General features: G+C 48.7%; 1 protein-coding gene across 4 annotated transcripts in view; it reads left to right on the forward strand.

Annotated features, from left to right (window-relative positions):
* The first annotated feature begins 9053 nt into the window (after window positions 1-9053).
* Window positions 9054-24993, forward strand: part of THUMPD2 (THUMP domain 2 tRNA and snRNA guanosine methyltransferase) — a 37727-nt gene continuing 21787 nt past the window's right edge. The window contains exons 1-2 of one of the 4 annotated variants that reach the window (XM_090052769.1): window positions 9054-14559; window positions 24316-24712. In XM_090052769.1, the coding sequence (XP_089908895.1) occupies window positions 14006-14559; window positions 24316-24712 (951 nt within the window). In that variant the 5' untranslated portion in view covers window positions 9054-14005. Of the gene's footprint in view, window positions 14560-14634; window positions 14807-24311; window positions 24713-24993 lie in introns of those variants that run through there. The other 3 variants (XM_090052777.1, XM_090052794.1, XM_090052786.1) reach the window with 3 other exon arrangements.

Here is a 24993-nt window from a genome sequence, read left to right on the forward strand (position 1 = left end):
TAATGGAAGAAAAGGTCCAGCTCAGAAAGAAAAACAGAAGGGTCTGAGACAGACATGGGCTGACCAAGCCCTCTTACTTTGGTGAGTGTCTACTGCTAGTGATATCCATATTGCATCAACATTAATAGAGGAATACAACATAAATAAGGGTGTCCACTGTCTTTTTATGAGCTGAGCTTCAGCCTTACAGTTTATGTCTGCCTTCTCCTTGGGCAGCTAGGCTCTTCAGAGTTCACCTCCCAGTCATGAACCTGGTTCACAGAGTGCACCTGTATCAGACCAACCCCTGCAGCTAGTCTGGGGCCAGGGGCACTATAAACCTCCATAAGGCCTTTGCAGGTACTATAGTTCAGTGTCCACAGAGTTGTCCTCCTGCTGTGGGAGCCAGTTCCCGGCTGGTTTTGGACAAGGCATCCTTCACTTCTGTGGTGGGATAACAGCGTGAGCTGGTGCCTATACCTTACCCTGGGGCTGGCCCTGCTCTTTGGGGATGTTCCAGGCTGATCTGAGCCAACCCGTACCCTTGGCTCCCCCATGTCCTCTCCAGCTGCTGCCAGGTGCTGAGAGCCCCTGCAGGCAGGGCTCTTCATTGGCTGCAGCTACAGCCTCCTGGCTCTAGATGGTGCCAAGCATGCTGGCCACTTGCTCCTGATCTCAGCTGGGCTCCGGGGCCATATGGAACCCAGCTTCCTTCTCCCAGCTCTGCCCGGGAGACAGGCACATGGAAACTGCATCACCTACCACTTCCAGGGGGAAGCATGCGGGGGGGAGGGGAGAGTGCACAGTCTACTCATGGGATTATCACCTAACACTGGGATGGCTTGGGATCCCATGAGCTATGAAGCATCCCAGCAATCATCACCCTAGTGAATGTGGGACTGAGCCAGGTCCCTGCTACAAGGACTTGGCTCAAATCCGTGACAGTGTCTGTGACCAAGCTGGGACTAGAACTCCAGGCTGTTTTCAGGAGACAGAAGGCAAAATGTACTGGTGGACTAGGGCCAGATTTCAAATAATTGCCTAAGGAACAACTTAGGAGGAGTTTAGGCACTTAAATCCAATATAGCAATCCACAAAATCCCTGCCAAATCTCTTTGGCACTTAAGGCTAAGTACAGGACTTCAAGAAGCCCGAGGCAGAAGCACTCTAACTTTTGAGCTTTATTCTAATCACCCAAAGTTACATTGGGAGCAAGAAGACCATACATTAGACTCTGGGGGTGGGGCTCATAATCTACCTGCACTGACTGAACCCAGCAAGTAGGGGGGCTCTCGCATGCCCCCCAGCATGCCCCACAAGTTCCCAAGGCTGCCAAAGACTCACAAGCAGAATGGAATAGCTGAGCCACCCGATTGGCTGGCAGGGACATCACAGCCGCTCATCATGGCATGCACCCTCCTGGCCACAAACCACCAGTGAGCCGTTTCATTCATACCCATCCACTGCACCCTACATCTGCCGTGTGTGTGTGTGTGTGTGTGTGTGTGTGTGTGTGTGTGTGTGCGCGCAAGCGCATGCGCATGCGCAATGCATATGCACGTGTATATGCATGCCTCAGGCAGCTGGGTTCTATGCCTGTGTGCATATGTGTGTGCATGTATATGTGCCCAGGATGACTGAGTTGCGCGCGTGTGTGTATGTGTGTGTGTGTATGTGTCCCAGATGCCTGGGCTTGATGTATGCATGGTGTGTCCCCATAAACAGCACTAGAAAAAAATTTCTGTGGGGGCTGGGTGTGCAGAGCATGCCTGCCTGACCCCACTCCTCCCTCCCTCAGGGCTGTTCCTGAGCCAGCATGCACTGGTTGGTGCTGTGCACACGGCAGTGGAGGAGTGCATAGCGGGGGCACTGGGTGCAGTGCTGCAGCAACAGTGGCACTTGAGCCACTGCTGCTGGCCCAGTTTGGGGGGGCTAAGTCCCATTAGCCCTGGCCTTCTACTGCCTATGTGTGTCCAAGATGCTTGGGTCCTGTGTATGTGTTTGTCTGCATGCGTATGTGTGTGTCCTGGGTGCCTATAATCCTTCACTCCCCACACTGATGCTGGTGGCCCCAGCCCTGTGCAGCAGCAGGCTGCCTGGATCTACAAAGCCCTGGCCAAGTAGCTCCCGACCCACATGGTCTGGGAGCCTGCCCTGACTGAGTAGGGCCGGAGGGCTTTTGCAAGGTCATGGATCTCCAGCCTCAGGCTCCTTTGGCCCTGTGTCCCAGGCACTACTGCTTACAACCCAGGCTGCCCAGGTACCGTCCGCATTCCCCTTGCCCAAGTACTGTCTGCCCTCCCCTCTCCGTCCCAACCCCTCCTGCAGGGAAATGCATCTTGAGGAAGAGACATGCCTCATTTTAATCAAATGCTGAAGCTGCCAAACTGTTAGTCTATTTATTAAACAAAACCTATGGATCGTTGCCTGCTCAGGAACTTGGAACCCTCTTCTCCATTAACATTTTGAGAGTGGGGAAAGACCCTGGCTGCACTGGCCAGGCATGACATTGAGGGGAAGAGGGGGTGGGCAGCCATGGGAGCTCAGCTTAACGAACACAAAACCTTGGGGCAGCAGAGGGAATGCCATACACAAAACTGCTGCTTCTCAGTTTAATTAAATGTTGCAGCTGCCAAACTTTGCAGGTGCCTGATAAAGAAAACCTGTGGAATGTTGTCCACTCTGGAACTTAGACCCAAGCCCAGGGGACTGTCTATCCTCACAGGGGCTGTGCTCCTCCCCTGCATTGGGACCAGGGCTCAGTGTGGCCTGGCCTGGTGAGTTGGTGGGCTGTGTGCTCTCTCCTTCCCCACCCCCATTCTGAACACTTCTGCACCTTTCCGAGACTGGTCTGGAACCTCTTTGGGGCTCTGTGCCTACATGGTGATCACCAGTGGTCAGGGTAGTGAGTTGACCCTGGAAAGTGGGCTGAGTTAATGCTGGCCCTGGCAGTGGGTCTTGGAAAGCCTGGTCCCCCTCCCCTCCACCAGTCTGTTCCTTGGAGCAGACCCCACCAGATGCATTCCTGGCTCCTTGGACCACGGACCAGGGACTCCCACATGCTAGATTTCCTGTTCTGGAGGTCCCCTGCACCCCAGGATTTCCCAGTCAATGCACAGTGTGGAACATTTCCCTACCACTCTCATCCAGGGCTGCACCCCTGAATGGGACTCTCAGGCATGTCGCCCCACGGAAGAGTCCCTGGAGTGGGGCTTTCCATGCTGGGTAGGGGTAGGTGGCAGCCTGCTGCACCACTTCTGCCCAGGAGGTCAACAGTCTCCCAGTGGGAGGCAGCACTGCCACCATTCAGGGATGTCATAGCTGGATCCCAGGAGGTCTTTGACCCTGCATATAATCTTGTTATCCTGGTGCTGCAATTCTCTCAGCTCCATAGAAGTGCATGCAGCCTCCCTCAGACAGCAGGTCGCCGTCCACAGACCTTGTTATTGGACCTTCACAGCATGTTCCTGGGCCTGGGTAGCTCATTCAAGTGCTGGGGCAGCGCATGTACAAGTAGTGTCCAACCTCTTCATTCCCACCCACCACATCAAAGGTCCCATTTGGTCTTCAAGTCCCTGGCACCATCCATACACATCTAGTACTCTGCAGGTGTCTGGGTGACCATCCTGGATCCAGCATCTCAGTCTCCACGACTGAGCCTCTCGCACACAAATGCAGAGTCTGCAGACAAAGGAGATACCAGGGGACCTATGGTGAGTCCTCTGTTCAGATGCTTTCCCTCACCCTGGGCCGGAAGTCCCATAGCTGGTTGCAACCTGTCACTGACCACACAGTGAAATGCCTGCGTTCTACCTCCCAGCTGTGAAAACCCAGATGCCTGGGTTCCATCTCCCTGCCATGGGATCCAGGAGACCTGGGAAACCAAGCATCCAGGGCAACAGCGGTGAGCCTTCTCTGGTCCTCTGGGAGGAGCGGGAGGGAGTAGGGGCAGGGCAGGGAGTAGGGGCGCTTCTTAGGGAGAATTCACATTTTCCACTGTACCTTACTTGCAGCAGTGCTCATAAATAGGTGCTCTGCTGAACAGTGGCCAGAGGCACGCCAATGAAACCCCAAATTGCAATTGTTGTAAAACCTTGGCTGTGGGGCTTGAAAAAAGTTTCAGTGTCTTTTGGGGTGTGTTTGGGTATGGGTTTGTGTTAGGTGGATCTGTGTAAGCATACTGGCCTGTCTCAGGAAAGCAACATGATCTTGATGGATGGGGTGGTCTGTTCACAATTATCCAGATTTAAGGTCCCACTCAGTATAACACAGACTGATAATCCCTCAACAGCTGTAGGGGGTACCAGGCCTGGTGCCTCCACTTCATTCCAGGCCAGTGGCATGTTGGTTGGGAGTGTCTGAAAGGCACAAGGTCAGTGGGGAGCATCAGTAAATCAGTATCATCACTCTTCTATGTGGACAGTTACCAAGCAAAGAGCGTGCTGCATATCAGAGTAGGCAACTATATCCTTCCCTATGAGCATAACCCAAGCTACCAAGGAGTCACATTAGACTGTTCCCTCATCTATAAACATCACATTGAGAAGGTCAGCAGTAAAGTCTCTGCATGAGTAGCTGCCTTAAGATGTTTAACCATCATGAGATGGGGTGCCAATTATTAAGTGCTCAGAACCACCACACTTATAATAGTATACGCCCCAGCAGGTAACAGCGCTCCTGTATGGTGCAAAAGTTTTCGCACGACTTTGACAGAGAAGTGTGGGTCAAGCTGAATGGACTGAGATCTGGATATGGAAGTTTCAGAACGACACTGTACAAGATGAACATCTTGGACACCCCCCCCCTTGTGAATGCAGTCTCCAACAAACAGCACAGCACTTAATCGAAGCTGCAATCATCACAAATGTCCAGACAGGGAAAATGAAATCTGCACAGTAACTGATAATACCAGAGAGTTGCTCATAACTGGCTGGAGAGAACAAGGGGCAGAGGAGTTGGAAACAGGGGCTTCACTGCCTAGGGTCACTGAGAACCCAGGGGTGGGGCTGGCCCAGTGCTTGGGCAGACAACACGAGCTCTGACTGAGGCTAGAGTGCTGCCCTGGGAGTGGCGGGTGAGCAGCATGCCACAAAGCCCCATGGGTTGCTGGCAGAATGCAACTTAATGTGAGTCATGATGGGAACTGGTACAAATGTTCATTATGGCACTAAAACCTACACCGCTGAAGTCTGAAACCTCATCCATCCAGGGTTATCTTAGACTAGGATGCGTCATTTTTACAGTGCTCTATATGCCCTAACATTCTGCTTGGTTAAGTCTGTAGAGCGCTCTCGCATGCCTGCCACGTGATAAGTGCAACTTCTGTACCTCGTCTGAGAGCCCATAGGAACCTATAGCTAAGGATCTACCTAAATCACACAGGAAGCGTGCTGTGCAGCATCTCCTTTAATCTTGCTCTTTTCACTTTGTACCCCCTTGTCGCTGATTGGAAGAGGGGCCCTGGCAGCTCCATCGATTGCCACTAGCTCCTGATTGGCTGTGAGTTAAAAGCCATGATTTTAAATATGCTGTGGTTTTTGCCTCTTGCCACTGATTGGAGGGACCCTGATGACCACGCCATTTGCTGCTAATCAGCCAGGAGGCAAAAACTGCAGCATATTTAAAACCCCCATTTTTGCCTCTGGGCCAATCAGGAGCAGGTGGCAAGTGGTGGATCTGCTGGAGTCCCTTGGCCAATCAGCAGTGGAAGGGCAGGGGGAAGCACATGGTGAAAAGGGCAAGATTAAAGGAGCCACTGCACAGTGTTGATCCCTTAACAGTGTTTAGCAACACTGCACAGTGTTGATCCCCTTATCAGTGTTTAGCACTTAACATTCTTGTCACAGGATCAAGGAGATGTCCTGTGACTAATGGAGGGTTAAGGAGCTGCCAATCACCAGAGGCAGCTCAGGTGCTGGTTGCTGCAGCAACCAGATAGGTCAGGTGACCAGAAGGGGGCAGGGCCGGGCCTTATAAACTGCCCAGGCCTGTGCCAGAAAGCAGTTCCCTTTTGGCAGCTGCAGGAGCAAGACCTCTGTGGCTGAGCTGAGCGGCCTGAGTTGGTGGTTGCAGCCTTACCTTGCTGACCGGCTGCGATGATGCTGGGGATGAGAGCACCCTAAAGGGAGGTATGGTTGGGAGCCCTAGAGGGGCTCGGAGTTTACATTACGAGCGAGAAGGCTCTTTGTTGGTTTCGTTACAGCCGCTTGGGCTCGGCTGGTGTTATGGTTAAACCAGAGGACTGGGTGAGGCTGTAGGGGTGTGAGGAGGCCTCACGGGGGCTCCCCAGTAACTTGGGGGTTCCCGGTGCCCAGTAGGGGCACAGTGCCAGTGGGGCACAACTGTTTGCACCGGAGCGGCGCGGTGTACGGGGGTTTGGACCCCAGCCCATGAGGGCGGCAGTTTGCCCAGTGGGGCAAACGACCCAAGAAAGGGTCAAGGGGCCAGACACAGCTACGGCTACGGCCACCTGAGCCCCAAGAGCGGGAAATGCGTGGCGCGAGAGGCGCGGTATAGGCCCCAGAGTGGGCGAGGCCCCAGAGGGGGCGAAGCGCGAGAGGCGCTGTATAGTCCCCAGAGTGGGCGAGGCCCCAGAGTGGGCGGCAGGCGTGGTGAGTGTGGCCAAAGACCCCGAGAGGGGCAGCAAGCGCAGTGAGCACGGCCAAAGACCCTGAGAGGGGCGAGAGAGGCCCCAGAGTGGGCAACAAGCGCGGTGAGTGCGGCAAAGGACCCCGAGAGGCGCTAGAGGCGTGGCAAAACACCCCGAGACGGGCGAGAGGCGCTAGAGGTGCGGCAGAGACCCCGAGAGGGGCGAGAAAGCCCAGAGGTGGGTGAAAGGCCCTGAGGGGGCGAGGCAAGCCCAGGGGCGCCAGGCTAGGGGCGCTGGTGGGGAGACAGGGCATAGGAACACAAGGACCCGATATCGTCCACAAACAGCTGCAAGGCTTGGGGCGTGCTAAGGGGAGGTTTGGAGGCACGCATAGCCCTTAAGGCAGGGGTGCACAGAGGTGTCCCATACGGAGTAGGGGCAGGAACATACGTACGGTTCACTGGGGGGATAAAGGCAGCCTCCCATCTAAAATTATTTATCATCAAAGTCGTGGCGGGCGAGAATCCGAGGGTGCTGACTACAGCCTTGAGTGACGGTAGGGGGCACTAGGGAGTTCACGGCCACTCCTAGGCCCCACTCCCTCACAATTCTGCTACTGAATATGACCAGAACTGCCACCATCCTGGTTGAACTGAGCATTTAGGTACCTGTCTCCCCCTAAAGACTATTTGGGATTTATAAATTAGGTGTCTGTATGCACGGATCCAGGAATGGTCCCAATTCAGTGGACATACTCCAAACACAATTATCACACAAAGAATGCAGTACCCAAGGCTGCTTTCATTTGAATGGACTTCAGCTGATGGTGTTTCGAACAGTAGCTTGCTCTTCAGAGCACTCACCCACAAAGGAAGAGACTTGGGTTCTCTTTCCTCTTTAGCCCAAGAGGGTTCCAAAGTATTCCACTTCTCAGGACAGTGTCCTGTAGCTAGGCTGGGGTCAGGACACACACACACACACACACACACACACACACACAGAGGGAGAGAGAGAGTGTAGAAAGGTACACAATATTCAAGGCATGAAGGAAAGCAAGCAAAACAGAGCTTACCTGCAGCACTGATGAAGCTACTATCCTGAGACTGCTGGGTTCTTTCCCCTTCTCCAGAGGCTGACTATGCATTTTTCATTAAGCAGCCTTTGGATAAAATGAATAAACATTGTTAGCTTGTAGTCAAAAAGTCACCACTGTCATTGTGATCTGAAAAGAAAAAACTAAGCCAATCACTTATACAAAGAAATGACTTGGCCACCTAAGTATAGGCATGGTTTTCAGGTGTTGGACCCCAGTCTTCTATAGGTGTCTGAGTCAGAGCTCCAGGTAGGGTGTCTGTCAAGAAGAGAGGTAGGGCTTCAGACACCCTCTTTTCATCAGCATGTCCTATTGGCTGCCTTATGTATCCCCCTTCAGAGTGTCGAGCACTGTGACTCCTCATGCACCATTACAGGGAACAGAGGCACTTCACTTGGATTTGTGAATCCCATTCCAGGAGCAAGGAATACTTAGCACCATCCTCCCTGAGTCCCTTTTTGAATCTGCCCTTAAAATAGTGGTGTAAGTAACCTCACAGGACTACCATCACAGGGAAAAATAATGAATGATACTACTTAGGAACGGCAAAGGGAAATTTGTTTTCCAAGCAAATGTGAGGCAAGGATTTCTTAGGGTGATATTTTTTCTTGGACCAACTATGTATTTGGAATAGAGCTAGACAGGTTTTTTAATGCAAGACATTCTTCCTTAGGTCTGATTAGAGCATGCCAGGCACAGCATAGTAAAGAACAGTAGTGGAAGGGAGGGTGTGAGAAATTCCTAAGGGTGGCAGACACCACTTAGCAGAAGAATAAAAGGTGAATTCTGTTCCCACTCCAGGGCCTGACTCCCCAGCTTTCCTCATACCAATCACTCTCTTCCTGGGGAAAATAACTTAGATACCACAGGGCCTTCCTGGCCTCATCAGATTTTCCAAAATTCACTACAAAATTGTCAAACACGCATGCATGCACACGCATACACACATTGTTCTCTTACCCAGACCCTACAGTATTTTGTGAGAGGCCTCTTCAGATACAAGATTCTGAGGGGCTCCCGGGACTTTTTTTTGGGTACAAGGCTAATGTAGTGTTTAATCCTCCCTTGTGATGGAACCCCATTACACCTCCCCAGTGGCATAAAGGACCATGAAGCTGATGAATCTGTTCCTCTGGGAATAACTGGGAGTAATGGCAAATTACCAAGTGACCTGCAAAAGACATAAGAGTTGCATGTACTCTCCTGACTGTTTGCAAGCTACAGATGGTAAGCTGGGGCTTCATTATGTCAAAGTGCTTACATGTGGAGGGTCTGACAGAGGTTGCATCTGTCCTGTTTATCAGTATTCTGTAGGTAGGACTAGAGGCACTACAACAATACAAATAATTCATAATCATAATTCATTTTAATTAAATTTGAGAGTTCTCATGACAATCTTCTTTCTCAGGAATTCATGCCAGGCAACAGTCTTGACAGGACCAGAGAAGGTTCTGGTTTTCTCTCCATTAAAAAGTAATACTTTACCAATGCTTCAATAATGAGTATTCCAGGCTTGTGTGTGCATGCGCACGTGCATGTGTGCGCACGTGTATAGACATACATGCACGTGAGATTTCAGTAGTTGCTACGGTGGCCTTTTCAAAGCTGTTCAGCACTGATCTGACTTCTGAAACTGAAGTTGATTTTACTATTAATTTCAATGGAAGTGGAGTTAGCTGAATGCTGAACACCTCTGAAAATCCTAGCCTTGCTGATCTATGGTAGAATGCATTGTTGGGCCTTTTATTTTGCTTTATGGTAGCACCTACAGGCTCCATTTTGAGTCAGGGCCCCATTTTGCTGGGTGCTGACCAACCACAGAATAAGAATAGAAAATCACTGTCAAACAAGAACTGAATTCTGATCGCTAGTGTCCCAGTCCGGTGTTTAACTCTCCCTTCTTGAAACCAGTGGTTGTTAGGCAAAATCAATTTCTTGAGGCTGAAATTATTAATGCTGACTGTACATTACATTAGTGCTTTCAGTATATCAGTCCTTTCTTAGTCTCCTCCTTAGTATGTGCTGTTTTGAATACTTGCTATCATGTTCTACCAAGGGTTTACAAGTTGTCATGTTTTTCTCATTAGAATACACAGAAGAAATTACTCCTTCCCAGTTCAGTTGAACCAAGGGCTGTACATACCTATTTATGTACTCTTCAGATGATTGCACCCCAACTGTGCTATCAAAGGGCACAATACTTTTCATCCAGACTAGGTGATTTATACATGCATATGTTAAATAATAGTTCTAACAAGTATTATCAGGTTTCAAGAAAAGTTGTTCAATACAGAAGTCTACTTTTAATAAAAGCAATGGCTTCTGGTTATAAGTTATATTAATCTTTTCAAATAACTTCTCTGACAAAGAAAGATCCATATACAACATACTGAGAAAAGGATTTGGATGGATGGATGAATTCTCCCAAAGGAGATGCTTTGATCAGGGAAAGAAGACTAAAAGAACCTTAGTCTATAGTTTCATAGTTGGTAGGGTCAGAAGGGACCTCAGCAGATCATCAAGTCCAACCCCCTGCCATGGCAGGAAAGAGTACTGGGGTCAAATGACCCCGGCTAGGTGATTATCCAGCCTCCTTTTGAAGACCCCCAGGGTAGGAGCAAACATCACTTCCCTTGGAAGCTGGTTCCAGATCTTAGCCGCCCTGACTGTGAAGTAGTGCTTCCTGTATGTCTAGCCTGAATCTACTCTCAGTCAACTTATGGCCATTATTCCTAGTTACTACTGGTAGCGCTCAGGGGAACAGGGTCTCTCCCATTCCCCACTGGTCCCCCTTGGTAAGTTTATAGATGGCCACCAGATCTCCTCTCAGACTTCTCTTGTGGAGGCTGAACAGGTTCAGGTCCCGTAGCCTCTCCTCATAGGGCCTGCCCTGCTGCCTCCTGACCATGCAGGTGGCCCTCCTCTGAACCCTCTCAATGCTATCCACATCCCTCCTGAAGTGCGGCACCCAGAACTGGACGCAGTACTCCAGCTGCGGCCTGACCAGTGTCGCATAGAGGGGGAGGATCACCTCCTTGGACCTGCTTGGCCCATGTTCATCTTGGAATCAATGATGACTCCAAGATCCTTTTCTGTTTGTGTGCTGACAAAAAGGGAGTTCCCCATCCTGTAGGTATGCTGCTGGGTCTTCCTCTCCAGGTGCATCACCCTGCACTTTTCAGTGTTGAAACCCATTCTATTCTCATCCACCCACCACTGTAACCTGTCCAGATCTAGTTGTAGCCGGTCCCTCCCTTCTAGCACGCCCACTTTTCCCCACATCTTAGTGTCATCCACGAACTTGAACAGGGTGCTTTTCACCCCCTCATCCAAGTCGCTGATGAAGATGTTGAACAGTGCGGGCCCAAGGACCGAGCCCTGGGGAACCCCACTGCCCATGTCCCTCCAGGTCGAAAACAATCCGTCCACCACCACTCTCTGGGTGCGGCCCTCCAGCCAATTAGCAACTCATCTGAATGTGCAGGCATCAACTCCACAGTCACCTAATTTTTTGTTGAGGCTGTTGTGAGAGACGGTGTCAAAGGCCTTTCTAAAGTCCAGAAAGACTACATTCACCGCGACACCTGTGTCAAGGATTTTGGGACCTGGTTGTAGAAGGCCACTAAGTTGGTCTGACAGGACCTGCCTCTAATGAACCCATGTTGGTTGTCCCCCGCTGGCCCCTCACAGACATGCTCACAGATGTGCTCCTGGATAATTATCTCAAAGAGCTTCCCCAGGACCGAGGTAAGACTAACTGGCCTATAGTTTCCTGGGTCCTCCTTCCTCCTTTTTTCTGAAGATGGGAACCATGTTGGCCCTTTTCCAATCCTCTGGCACCTGACCAGAGCACCATGAGTGCTCGTAGAGCTGAGCCAGGGGTCCCGCAATGTCCTCTGCCAATTCCCTCAGAACTCTTGGGTGGAGATCACCTGGACCTGCCGATTTGAAGATGTCCAGTTGCACCAGAAGTTCCCTGACCAGGTCCTCTCTGACCCTGGGCCCACCTGTGCCCCTCCTGAGTTCATCTGGGATTCCGGTGGGGGGTGGGGAGGATGTCCCGGTCCCTGCTCAGAAATATGGAGGCAAAGAATTTGTTAAAGAGGTCAGCTTTATCATCTGGTGCAACCACCAGATTGCCAAGCGTGTCCTTCAGGGGCCCCATGTTACCCGGGGCCTTCTTTTTACTCCCTATGTATTTAAAAAGCTTCTTGTTGTCTTTGATCTGAGTCGCTAGTCCCAGTTCTGTGTCCGCCTTGGCCTTCCTAACAGCCCCACTACAATCTCGAGCAATGGGGATGTAATCCTCTTTGGTGATGCCCCTGCCTTCCACTGGGTGTACGCTTCCCTTTTAGCTTTACAGCTTTCACCTGTAGCATGAAAAAAGACATTTTCTTTGAAGATATTGTTTCAATGCACCAATCAAATTAGATAGCTATTATAGGAATAAATCTTGGGAGACATCAGGGATGGAGTAAATTGCATGCATATATGGTACGTCCACCTGTAAGAAAATATTGGAATGAAGCTCATGTGAAATACAAATATTACAAACTACTGGGTCTTTTTTAGAAAATGACCCTTTGGGCTTCCTGGGCTGCTTTGTGGAAACTGTCATGTCACAAGAAAGAAGGATTAATATAATAATATCACATATAGTAGTACCCAATTGACAACTGATGGTCTCTTATAGGGGAAAAATTTTCCAAAATAAAAGGTATCACCTAAAAAAAGGGGTGTGGGGAATGACTGTTACAGAAAATAGAAAGTTGATTACCTATCAGTACTCAAAGTGTTTTTGTCTCAATAAAAACATACCTGCTTTTGAATATTTGAGGTTTGGTACTGTTTGCTTTGATGCATATAAGTACAATATGCAGTTTTACACCACTTAATGAAGTTTTCAGGCACAACAGATTCTTGACAGTGTTAAAAGGCTCACTCAGTAATACTCTAACACCCTGTTAAACTGAGATTTGATGATATTACTGCATGATGTTATACTAAACAAGCAAGGAATAAAGCTGTTGTAAAGATTATCATTTGTTTCTGATCTTTACAGAATGATGATTTGTAAACCTGTTAAAACTTCCTAAATAAATAGCTGGTTTTTTTAAGCATAAAGCAAGTGAGTAAGAAAGTAAGAAAACCTTCCTCTTTTGGCTAAATGGAGCAATTTGACAAAATATCATACTAAACTAAATCCCCAAATAGGATTCCTTCTTTCCTGGTCCCAGATGTCTGAGCGCATATATATATAGATATATATATTCAACCACACCAAAAAAGTAATAGGAGAGAAAATGGTTGTAGTTTGAGCACACAACCATCTGATCTGCCAGAACAAGAAAATAGGTGTCACCTAAGGTGCTGTGCCTGGCTGAGAAGATTAGCAGCATTGTCAGGAGTCCTTCCATGCAGGAGAATGTGCAGTGGAAGGTAATATGGTCCTGTGGGTAACTCTGGGGTTGGTGGCCTCTGGTGAGGACCCTCAAAAGGGAGGTGGTAGTTTTGGGTTAAAGGCTTCCAGGCAGGAGGGTGTTTGGTTGTGGGAATAGTGTGGAAAGCTATACAAGGGAGATTATGTGGGAGGGGTCTCAGACACAGGATGGCTGTGCAAGGAGAAATTTTCCAGTTAAGTTGCAATGCTGGAGTCAGGGATTTCAAATGAATATGGTGCAGATAGGACCTCATCTCGGGAAGCAGCACAGGGCTGAGATCCCAGGGGAGGCCTGAGTCTCAAGCAGGTTGGGACTGTGCTGACAAAGGAGTTTCTGCTGTGCAGTCGTAGAACTGAAGGACGGGAAGGGACCTGCAAGATCATCAGTGTCCCTTACTCAGAAAAGACGCTGCTGGGAAAATCATGGAGCTGGGGACTGGAGAACAGGTAAGGAGACAGTCCAGTGTGGGAGTGCTCAGGTGAGGGGAGCGAAGCCGGGGTGGGGGGCGAGCTGGCAGGAGACTGTCACCGAGGAGTCATGGTTGTAGCCGTGTTGATCTAAGGCAGCGATTCCCAACCTTTTTTTCCTGCACCCCGCTGCACTGGTGGTGGAGCTCCTGGCACGTGGCACGGCTCCTCTTTTCTGTGCAGTACCGCCAGCACTGCCCTGTGACCCTCATTTGGGTGGCGACCCGGGGTTGGGAACTGCTGCTCTGAGGACACAGGCAGGCAAGGTTCATAGATGTTAGGCTTGGAAGGGGCCTCAGGTTCTCTGGGTACATCCAGTATCTTGTATGAGACCAACTGAACGGTTGGGGAAAGTTCTTTGCAAGCTTTCGGCACAAACACCCTTCTTCAGGCAGCGGGTGACCATGTTGCTGTTGTGTTCGCCAGGGTGGAAGAGATGCTAAAGTGCAACCAGAAGCCTGCCTCTCCCCTCCTGTCTCTACTCGTTGTCTCCCAAACATTTCGCAGGTCTCTTGTTACTTTCGCTTCTTTTCTACCTCAGAGAGCAGATCAGCGCAGCAGGCTCTCCCGATGCCTGTGTGCCCGCAGGCTTGCAAAGAGCGACTTTGCCGAGGACAGAGGTCACGTCTGCCCGAAGAGCCAGGCCTGCCCGTCGCCTGGCGGGGCAGTGACAGGCCCTCCGGCTCCCGGGGCGGGGCGGGCCGGGCAGCGCCGGGCGCGAGTCCCGCCTCCAGGGCCGGGCCGGGCGGGGCGGCATGGCGGCGCCAGGGCGGCCCGCCCGCTACTTCTGCACGGCGGGCCGCGGCCTGGAGCCCTTCGTGGCGCGGGAGGCGCGGGCCCGGCTGGGCGCGGCGCAGGTGGAGCAGGCGCGAGGCAAGGTCTTCTTCACCGCCCGCGCGCGCCTCCGGGACCTGCGCGCGCTGCGGGCCGCCGAGCGCCTCTTCCTGCTGCTGCGCAGACGCCCGCCGCTGCCGGCCCCGCGGTCCACAGGTATCCACGCCCCGCCCGGGTCCCTGCCATACGGCTGGGCCGGGCAGGTGTCGTCCACGTGGCCCGGAGTGGCAGACGGGTGCGCGGTAGCACCGGGATCGGGGGGGAGGGAGCTAAACGCCGCTAGTTATGCGTGTGCGCCCCTCCCCCTGCCGCCGCCCGAGTGACGGGCACGTGGCCCGGTGGCACAGCTGGCTCCTCGCGGCCTGAGCGGGTGGGGGAGAAGAGCAGGCCCCCTGGCCAGCAGGTGGGCATTTGCTTGGGTTGAAGCGCCGCTCGGGGAGGTTGGGTGAGCTGTTGGAGGCAGTAGTGGAAGGGCGATGTCGATCCGGCCTGCAGCAACTTGGAAAAACTCTGAAAGTGGCCTGAATAGTAGCACTGCACCGATAAATCAGTGGCATATCAGATTGGCACCGATAACAGGAAAATGAATATTATCAGCAATCGGCTTTTTTTGGGGTGGGTGTAGCCAATACTGTTGCCAGTAAATGCTATGTGTGTGCACACAGCTAGGAGTGCAGTTGGGCAGCTTGAAGAGCAGCGTCCAGCCAGTAACTCATAGTGTCATAGTGCTTAGGGTTGGAAGGGACCTAAACAGATCATCAGGTCCGACCCCCTGCCTCAGGCAGGAACAGGTGCCGGGGTCATAACACCCCAACCAAGTATCTGTCCAGCCTCGTCTTGAAGATGAAAAACTAGACCTCCTGTTTAGGAGACTGGTGCTCTAACAAACTAAGCCATGGCACGCTGTCGGGGGTGGGGAAAAAGGGAATACAGAGAGGCCCCTGTGGTGAGGGAGGGACTGGGGCAGGAGCAGGCGCTGCCCAGCCAGGGTGGCAAATGTGACTGTACCAGGAGTGGAGTGGTATGTGCCTGCTGGATTTGTGCGCAGGGTGAGGGCAGGCTGCCTGCTGCAGGCTCGGGGCTGGGCAGGGGTTCTGCTGAAGTGGGAGAAGCTTTAAAGTAGTGGTGACTGGCCTGCATGTCGGCTATCAGATTGGTATCAGCTAATATGGCTGGTTAATAATTGGCCATCAGTATTGGCCAAAAAAGTCTGCACCCCCTACTAAACAATTGCCCACCCCTATCTTGGGGTTTCTCCTGCTTCAGTTGAACCTCTGGAAAAGCAGTGCTGATATTGCATTACCAAGTGGGCAGGGCATTGAACCAGAGATCAGTAGGGCTGGAAGGGACCTCCAGAGGTCATCTAGTACAACCACTTGCCTGAGGCAGGATCATCCCTGTCCAAACCATCCCATGCAAACCATCATCTAAACTCTACAGACATGTGCATTAATGCATACAAACCATTGGGCTGGCTCTTGTTTAAATAGCTGTAAAAGCCTTGTGACTTGGGATGGTCCCTGACTCGGAGATGTTCCTGTAAGTGGCCTGGAGGAAATCAATTTTGACTTAGCAGATTTATAAGCATTTTTTTAAAGAAAGATAAAGCTTGCTTGTGTGTACTGACATTTTCAGAATTGTTTATTTGCTAAAACTAATCTATCTTGCTATTTCCTTGCCACTAGAACATGCATGTCACTCCTCTCCTGTCCAGTTGAGGTCGGAATCTGCTAGTGCTCTGAAAAAGCCATTTCACAGTCTTTATTAATGCAACATACTCAACTAATTGAACTCAGTCCCCTTGCAGGTGGCTTGTAGTAATCTTCCATTGTATGGTTATGTGATTGATTTTTCTCCTAGGTCCCTGTCTCATTTGTTACTCAGACTAGCTGCACTGTGTCCAATTATTCATGTGTATTAATACATTAGACAGACTTCTTGAATTTCTGTTAAATTCTGTTTTGGTGCATCATGCTGAATGAGATTATTCTAATCTAATCATCATTCAGATCTAAGTGAATTCAGATGTCCTTTTAAAAATAGGAAATTGTAAACTATACTGTGCATCTTTCTTTCAGATATCTGCTAAATTTGGGGCAGTTCACTTGTGATCACGAGGTTTCAGTGTTAGGATGAGACTCTGAATTGTGGAGATTAGAATGAGTTAAAAGTACTGTTTCTAGACTTTTATTGGGGTCTTGAAACTGCTAATTATTTTGTAGGATCAAATTATCAGTGAACCTGAAGTTTAAAAAATGAAATAAATAGAAATAACTAAAGCTATTTTCATGCATAAACCAATAAAAACCAAGGTAATATCTACCTTCATTTTGTCCTTTAAGGTTCAATTTTTCAATTTGTTTTTTGTCCAGGGAAGTCAAAAGGACTATTCATGTCCCTAAAATAAAGCCTTTCCAGAATTGAGGGAACTTGGCTAATAACATAACTACATTTTCTTCTGTTCTTATAAAAGGGAATCATTTTGGCTTCTACTTAAAGGAGTTACAGTTTTGAATGTTCAGATGTCTTCTGTCATAGCAGAAGCTCTTGCTCTCTAATTCCAGACTGAATTTGTTCTGTTTAAAAAAATTTTTTTGTTGTTTTTAGCAGCCTTTTAGTTTCTCTGAGATCTAAGAAAAAGGTTCTTTTTTTCTTTCTTTCACTCAGCATCTAGCATTAAAGGTTTTGCAGGCCAAATTCTGCCCTCCAACACCTCTGGAAATTCTTTTACCTTAATTTCACTATGGTCATAATTTGGCCTTGCTTTTGGAACTTAAATCAACAGTTCTGTTGATACACACAAGCATAAAGAGGTTCCAGTTTCCTCTTCTGCTGGTGGTGCAGAGCCAGCACATCTGTAAGAGTAAAATTTTTCTTCAAAAAACAAATGAATGAATGTTAGCAGGTACCAATTTATCTGACTCCATACAGGACTCATTTTATCAGGCATGGATCTGGGAGGAGTGCACTTGCAGTCCTCCTCTGATTTCTGCTCCAACACCAAAGAGTAAAACCAAATGCCTGGCAGTGGCAGCAGTATTTCTTATCTGACAGTGATGGGGGAGTCAGTTTACTTCATGGCTCATTGTCTACCTGATCCCTTCTAAACTCTTCCATCCACAGCTCTTAACAACCCTCTCTTCTTTCTAATGGTCTTGATATTCCACCAGTCAAGCTACCCTCCGTTCTGCAATTCTGCTCTGTTAGCTGTTTCCTGATAATGAGGCTTCTACTTCACTGCCCTGGAATTGCAGTAAAAACAAACATTACTTCACCAGAATGAGTTAAAAACAATCTAAACTGAATAATACAGTCCCAGGCCCCTAGCTTATTAGTAAAGCTTCTACTCTATTTTTAACTGGAGATAAATATGTGTCATTTTATATGTGATAAAGTACCTCACCATCTTCCCCCTCCCCCCTTTCAAATTTCTAGATTTGCCAATGGATGTGACTTTTAGAAATTGATTTTTTAGAGGCAAGCATTTCAAAGTGCCATACTGAGCTAATTATGCATTATCTTGCTCTTCTGTTAGTTAGGATCAACTATAGGCCCCTGTGGCTGATGCTAAATGAGTATCTCATGAGAAATAGTAACATGCCAGTACTGGGTTCCTTGTTAAAATTATTGTGGGATGCTTCCATGCTACAAGGAAGTTGCTGTTTCAGTGAGCAGCTTCTTTGTGACTGATCTGCAACTTTTGGCTGTGGATGAACTGGTTTAATGTGTAACACGTTACAGCTTGTCATGTGATACTTGCATGTAATGTGCAACAAATGTAATATCTGCCAGGGGCATAAGTTGCAAAGATTTTAAGTGAATTTACTTGAGACATAAAACTGGTATTGGTAGCATAGAAAGTAAGGATCCAAGTCACCTTGCAGCACTCGTACTGCAAGTAATAAACCACTCTGGAAAAAAAATATGCCAACTTTGGGAGCAATCTTAAATGCTGTACAAGTCAGGGGTGGGCAATAATTTTGGGCAGAGCAGCAGGTGGCTTACTGAGTTTTGGCAAGCCATCAAGGGTGGCGTGGGTAACCAGGCCCCTTGACAGGCGCCTTGTCCCCTGGTTGCCATCTTGGGACCAGAAGTCCCACCCCCTAACCCCTGACCTTTGCCACCAGAAGTCAGTTCCTTTGCCCCCTGGAAGTACTCCTTTCAGGAAGGCAGTTTGCCATCTACAAACCAGAAAAATACCAAATGATATTCTAAAAATCAAACATCTACAACATTCATTAATTTCATTTAAAAATATTTTTGTCCTGATTTACTTGTGTTTGTGTAGTGTGCATCGAGGTGATAGTATAATAGCTTAAAATGAAGTCTTATTCTTTTATATTGTGGGAGGGTATGCTTGAGTGGGTATAGGTTTGTGGGTATGTGGGGTGTGGTGGAGGGTGTGTGTGTGATTTGTGGGGGGGGTGAATAGGGGTGTGTGTAGTGTGAGTGGGTATGTGTTTTGTGGGGAACTGTGACTGTGGGTGGGGGAGGTGGCTGGGAAGGGTTTTGGCTTGTGTGGAGGTAGAGGTTTGCCCACAGCCAGGCCCTGCCCCCACGTGGCAGGCAGAGCCCCCACCAGTGCTTTTGTAAGCCCAGGGTCCATGCTCCTGGCTCCAGGGCACTGACCTGGGCCCTGTGCTCCTGCTTGCTACCACATCCCCTCCCCTCCCATCTGCCACTGCTGCCCTTCTCAATGCTTCCCTGTCCCTCGTCCCCTGCTCACCACTCTGGCACCACATCCTAGCTGCTCCTGTGGTCCCAGCACTACAGCTGGGACCCACATGGTGCCAGAGCTGCTGGCCAGCTGGGGTGGAGCAGGGAAATGGCTGCAGTAGGTGGGGGGCAGTAGGTGGGGGGAAGGGTCAGCGAGCAGGCACACGGAGTGCAGCAACAGCTGGGCGGGAGCACAGGGCACATGCTGGTGCACCGGGGCCAGCACTGGCAGGGCTCAGAGTGGGGCAGCAGCAGCGTGGAGTCCAGGTTGCCAGGAGCTCTATGGAGCAGGAGGCAGCCAGGGGTAGATAAATATTAATTTTCTAAATTTTTAGGTGCCCCGTGGGCCAGATAAAATGGCTGTATTTTTCCTGCCTCTGATATAATTGGACTGTGCTATCCATTAATGTGTTTGTAATGGTAATTCTGGTCGAATTTTGTCCTTGGCCCTGCCCATTGCTCTCCCACAGTGACAGGAATATGGGGATTTTGTCACAGAGGTAGGTGACTTTCTCCTTGCCTCTTTTCTGGAAGGTAGTGGAAAGATCTGCTCTCTTAGTATTTGGGTCCAGGTCTTGGAGTATGACAACCCAGTGTTAAGAGCTATTCAGTTATAAAGCTGAGTTTACATGCAGAACTATGATTATGGAGTAGCATTTCGTTTCTCCTCATCATCCTGACATAGGTCTGTTCTGGCAGACTTAATTGTGATCATGGTACAGAATTTTTCAAATAAAATATAGCATATTCTCTACAATCTTAGGAGCTTGTTTCTTAGGACCATGATGGCATAATTAAGGCTATTCTAGTATTGTATTTGAAAACTGGTATATGTTTATATTTAATATGTAAAACTATTTCACATTAAAGTTCTTTATTCAAACTTAATAATGACTTAATGGGATGAACTGCATGCCCATAACATCTTATTAATTTTTCATTTAATTTCCTATGGTTTTCATAAGGTACAAAAAAAAAAAGAGATGAGGGAATGGAAGAAGGGCCTTTTGCTTCCAGTGCTGTCTTCTAAATTGGAAATAGTATTATATTTACTTGACTATAGTTTGAAGTTTTTTCCCAGTCAGTATGGGGGGGTGGAGGTGGAAGCCTCTCATCATACATGTGCATACAAGGAAGCTGCATTAAATGTATTGCCTATCTTTGGATGACTGCTCAGTAATGGAAAACTATGAAGTTGATTAAATGGAGCCAACACTGAGCATGACTCTAAAATACCTGGCCCATACAGGGCAAACATGCTGATGGGACCCTATCACAAGGATAGGTTAGTACAACACATTTCAGTAAGATATATGGTAATGGCCATTGAGTACAGTCTCCCTCAATGCCAATTCTTTTTAAAGTCATTGTGAGCTACAGCATTGCTTGCATTTCACCTTCCTCTTCACTCCCACAGCTGACATGTATTTCTTCCCCTTTTCCAATTATTCCTGTTTCTTCACCAGCCTTAACTATCTGGCAAATATCACCAAATGGGGTCCCAAACAATTCACCCAGAATCTCTCTGTCATTCCCTCTCTCAGCTTGTTGCATATAACTAGTGTGGTCCCAGATATGATTAGGTAAAGCCAGACCAAGCTGCCCTGTGCTTCATCTGCATATAAGTTTTTAGGATCCCAGGACTCATGACAAGAACCCCCCCGTTCCAGTCATGAGTGGGGGCCTAATTTAGCACATGGATCCTTTCGGGGTGGAAGGAAGGGTGGTATGTAGAGTCAGAGCCATCCCTAGGGGTGTGCGGGGCCTGGGGCATATTGGCATGGGGGAGTGGCGAGTGGCAAGAGCACGGGTGGGGGTGTGTGGGGGGGTGATTAGCAAAAGTGTGGAGCTGGCAGCATGTGGCAGCCACAGGGGAGCTGGCAGTGCATGGCAGCCACGGCAAGGCCTGTACAGCACTGTCCACAGGGCCCCCCAAAGCTCAGGGCCTGGGGCAGTTGCCCCGATTTGCCCTCCCCACTAGGGACAGCTCTGTCTGGAGTACATACACATACTGAGCAGTGCTGAGCTGTGGTCATGGCTTGAAATGCTGTTAAAGGAAGAGATGAGGGAATGGCTAAAAAGGAGGCGCACACCCAATGGAAGGGAGGGGCCATCACCAGGGAGGACTATACTGCGGTTGCTCAGGGCTGCAGGGGGGCGATCAGAAAGGCCAAAGCGGAGCTGGAACTGAGACTAGCTACCTGGATCAAGGACAACAAGAAGTCCTTTTTTAAATACATAGGGGGCAAAAAGAAGGATACGGGTAATGTGGGACCCCTGCGAGACACGCTAGAAAATCTGGTTGTCACACCAGATGACAAAGCTAGCCTATTTAACAACTTCTTTGCCTCCATTTTCCTGAGCAGGGACCGGATCAGCCCCTCCACCGGGCCCCCCCTCAGGCCCCAGGGGAGGTGCACCTAGGCCAATGGTCAAGGAGGATCTAGTTGGGGAACTTCTGGAGGGACTGGATGTATTCAGGTCAGCTGGTCTGGATGATCTCGCCCCAGAGTGTTGAGGGAATTAGCTGAGGTCATTGCAGGACCCCGGCACAGCTTTACGTGGACTCGTGGTGCTCTGGTGTGGTGCCAGAGGACTGGAAGAGGACCAATGTGGTTCCCGTCTTCAGAAAGGGGAGGAAGGAGGACCTGGGGAACTATAGGCCAGTTAGTCGTACCTCAATCCTGGGCAAGATTTTTTGAGAGAATTATTCTGGCGCATGTCCACAAGGAGCCAGCAGGGGAAGTTAGGCTTAGGGGCAACCAACACGGGTTCATTAGAGGCAGGTCCTGTCAGACTAACCTGGTGGCCTTCTACGACCAGGTCACCAAATCCTTAGATGCAGGGGTAGCAGTGGACGTAGTCTTTCTGGACTTTAGGAAGGCTTTTGACGCTGTCTCTCACCCCGTTCTCATTAAGAAACTGGGGGACCGTGGTGTCGACACCCACACAGTCAGATGGGTCACCAGCTAGCTGGAGGGCTGCACCCAGAGAGTGGTGGTGGATGGGTTATTTTCAACATGGAGGGATGTGGGCAGTGGGGTCCCCCAGGGCTCGGTCCTCGGGCCTGCGCTGTTCAACATCTTCATCAGTGACTTGGACGAGGGTGTAAAAAGCATCCTGTTCAAATTTTCTGATGACACAAAGATGTGGGGGGATGTGGGCACTCTAGACAGGAGGAATAGGCTACAATCGGACCTAGACAGGTTACGAGGTGGCCGGATGAGAACAGGATAGGATTCAACACTGACAAGTGCAAGGTGATGCACCTGGGGAGGAAGAACCAGCACCATACCTACAGGCTGGGGAACTCCCTTCTCGTCCGTACAGAGGCAGAAAAAGGTCTTGGAGTCATCATTGATGCCAAGATGAACATGGGCCGGCAGTGTGGGGAAGGCCAGTCGTACCTTGTCATGCAGCCGCAGATGCATCTCAGGCAGATCCAAGGAGGTGATCCTCCCCCTCTATGCGGCACTGGTCAGGCCGCAGCTGGAGTACTGTGTCCAGTTCTGGGTGCCGCACTTCAAGAGGGATGTGGACAGCATGGAGAGGGTCCAGAGAAGGGCCACTCGCATGATCAGGGGGCAGCCGGGCAGGTCCTATGAGGAGAGGCTACGGGACCTGAACCTGTTCAGCCTCCAAAAGAGAAGGCTGAGGGGGGATCTAGCGGCCTGCTACAAACTAGTCAGAGGGACCAGCAGGCATTGGGGAGTCCCTGTTCCCCCGAGCACTGCCAGGAGTGACAAGGAATAACGGTCACAAGCTGGCAGAGGGTAAATTCAGACTAGACATCAGGAGGCGCTACTTCACGGTCAGGGCGGCTAGGATCTGGAACCAGCTTCCAAGAGAAGTGGTGCTGGCTTCTACCCTGGGGGTCTTTAAGACAAGGCTTGACAATCACCTTGCTGGGGTTGTTTGACCCCAATACTCTTTCCTGCCATGGCAGGGGGTCGGACTTGATGATCTGCTCAGGTCCCTTCTGACCCCACCAACTGTGAAACTATAATTCTGTGGAAGTATATGGTAAATCACCAGCCTGCTGGCTTTGGACTAATAACAGGCATAGTTTGTACTTTTTCTAAATAGGTGCTAAACTGCTACTGAAAAATGTTTTTTATGGACTACTTAAAACTTGCAGCAGTTCCAAAAAAAGAAAAATGCATCATTTCTGGGTGAACAATGTCTGTGGATACTATATGCAAATTGCTGTAGTTGTGTTTCTTTCAAGGATGTTTTTTTTTCAAATATGTCCCTTGCTTATGCCCAAGGAGAGGAGGGTTGGATAGTAAAAAGTGAGGAAATGGCTTCAACGAGAAGATGTTGTTGGGGAGGGGCGCAGAAGGGCTACCTGCCCCCCCCCGCCCCCAAATATATTTTTCCTGCTGTAGCAGTGTGGGGTTGACAAGTTCAAGACAAACCTCCAAGAATTGAATTCTGTAGCTGGAAAACTATATCAAATTTATGAATTTTCCATATATAGAATTTTATTACTGGGGGCAGGGGTCATCTTAAAATCAGGGTCAATTTCTATTCAAGTAAATATGGTGTATATATAGAACTTCAGTCAGGCTAATTGGCACCACTGAATGAAAATGACAGCCTACCCCACTGGTACTTAGCTGGTCCATAGCACGATATGGATATTAATTCTGATCTATGAAGCATCGCATCCAGAGTAGCACAGTAAGTTTGTGGGTGCTGAATTTGCCTTATAAACATGTCCATAGTACCATGGAACTATTAATCAGATAAATTAACATGCTGGCCTGAGCAGTTCACTTGGACAAGGAGAGGTGCTTAGCTTGTTTCTCACAGGTGCCTCGTGCATTCAGAAATTCATAGAATCTAATTATGTTCTTTTTTAACCCCTTTCACCTGGAATGCCTTCTGTCCAAAATATTTTGAAACTTTGTTACAGAAAATTAAGATGGAATTAGTGATTCTGTTCCTACCTATATTGATTTTTTTTTTTGACATACATTCATAGTTTTGGGGGGAAAAAATAAAATGAATATATGACATGGTCTTTTTAATATAGTAAACATTTTTATAAAGTTCTAGACTGTGTGTTGTAATATTCTTAGACATTCACTCTGATTGTTAACTACTGTAAATATTTTATTATATATAATTTATTAATGCTAAGTGACTTAACAGCGTATGTGTGTGTAAGTTGTTCTTGTTGCTTTTAGGAAGAATGGTCCATGAAATTCAACAACTTGTAATTGAGGAACCTAGTTCATGGCTGGAAACAGTTTCTAGTTGGAAAAATCTTCATGGCAATGAGATAAAAAAAGAAAACCTTGTACCTCAAAAGAGAAGATCAGAAGAGGAGATAAATATTACAGCTAAAAAACAGAAGAGAGAAAAATTGATAGAGGCAGATTCTGAGGAATATCAAATGGAAGAGCAAACGAAATGTGTGGTGCCAGAGGGAAACAATGATGAGGACTCTCTGACTGGAAGAAAGATTTTCCTAGAAGATGCACCTGAAACTAGTAAAGATAAATCAGTTGAAAGTAGTAATCACAGCTTCACTTTCAGAGTTTCTTGTCGCTGTAGTGGAGCAGTTTCAAAAGTATTTACGTCACAGGTATACTGAAAAGCAAAATTGCTGACTATAATGATATAATGAATTGTAGCTTATAATGTTAAATTGAAGTGTCTAATAATTAACAATACCATAAAATTAAATTGCATGTACTAGGCTAACAAACAGATCTATCTATTTCTGATTTTTTTTAAAAGAATATATCTGTTCCTTTCACTGTTAAATGTGTGCTGGAGCAGAAATACAAGTGTTGTTGTTTTGTTTCAGAGCATCATTTTACCCTAAATATTTTTCAAATGAGTAGCTCCTGTTGAGGGTATACT

The sequence above is a fragment of the Crocodylus siamensis genome, chromosome 1 (genome assembly GCF_052110815.1).
Source record: "Crocodylus siamensis isolate JL-2025a chromosome 1, ASM5211081v1, whole genome shotgun sequence".
In the NCBI taxonomy this organism is placed as follows: domain Eukaryota; kingdom Metazoa; phylum Chordata; order Crocodylia; family Crocodylidae; genus Crocodylus; species Crocodylus siamensis.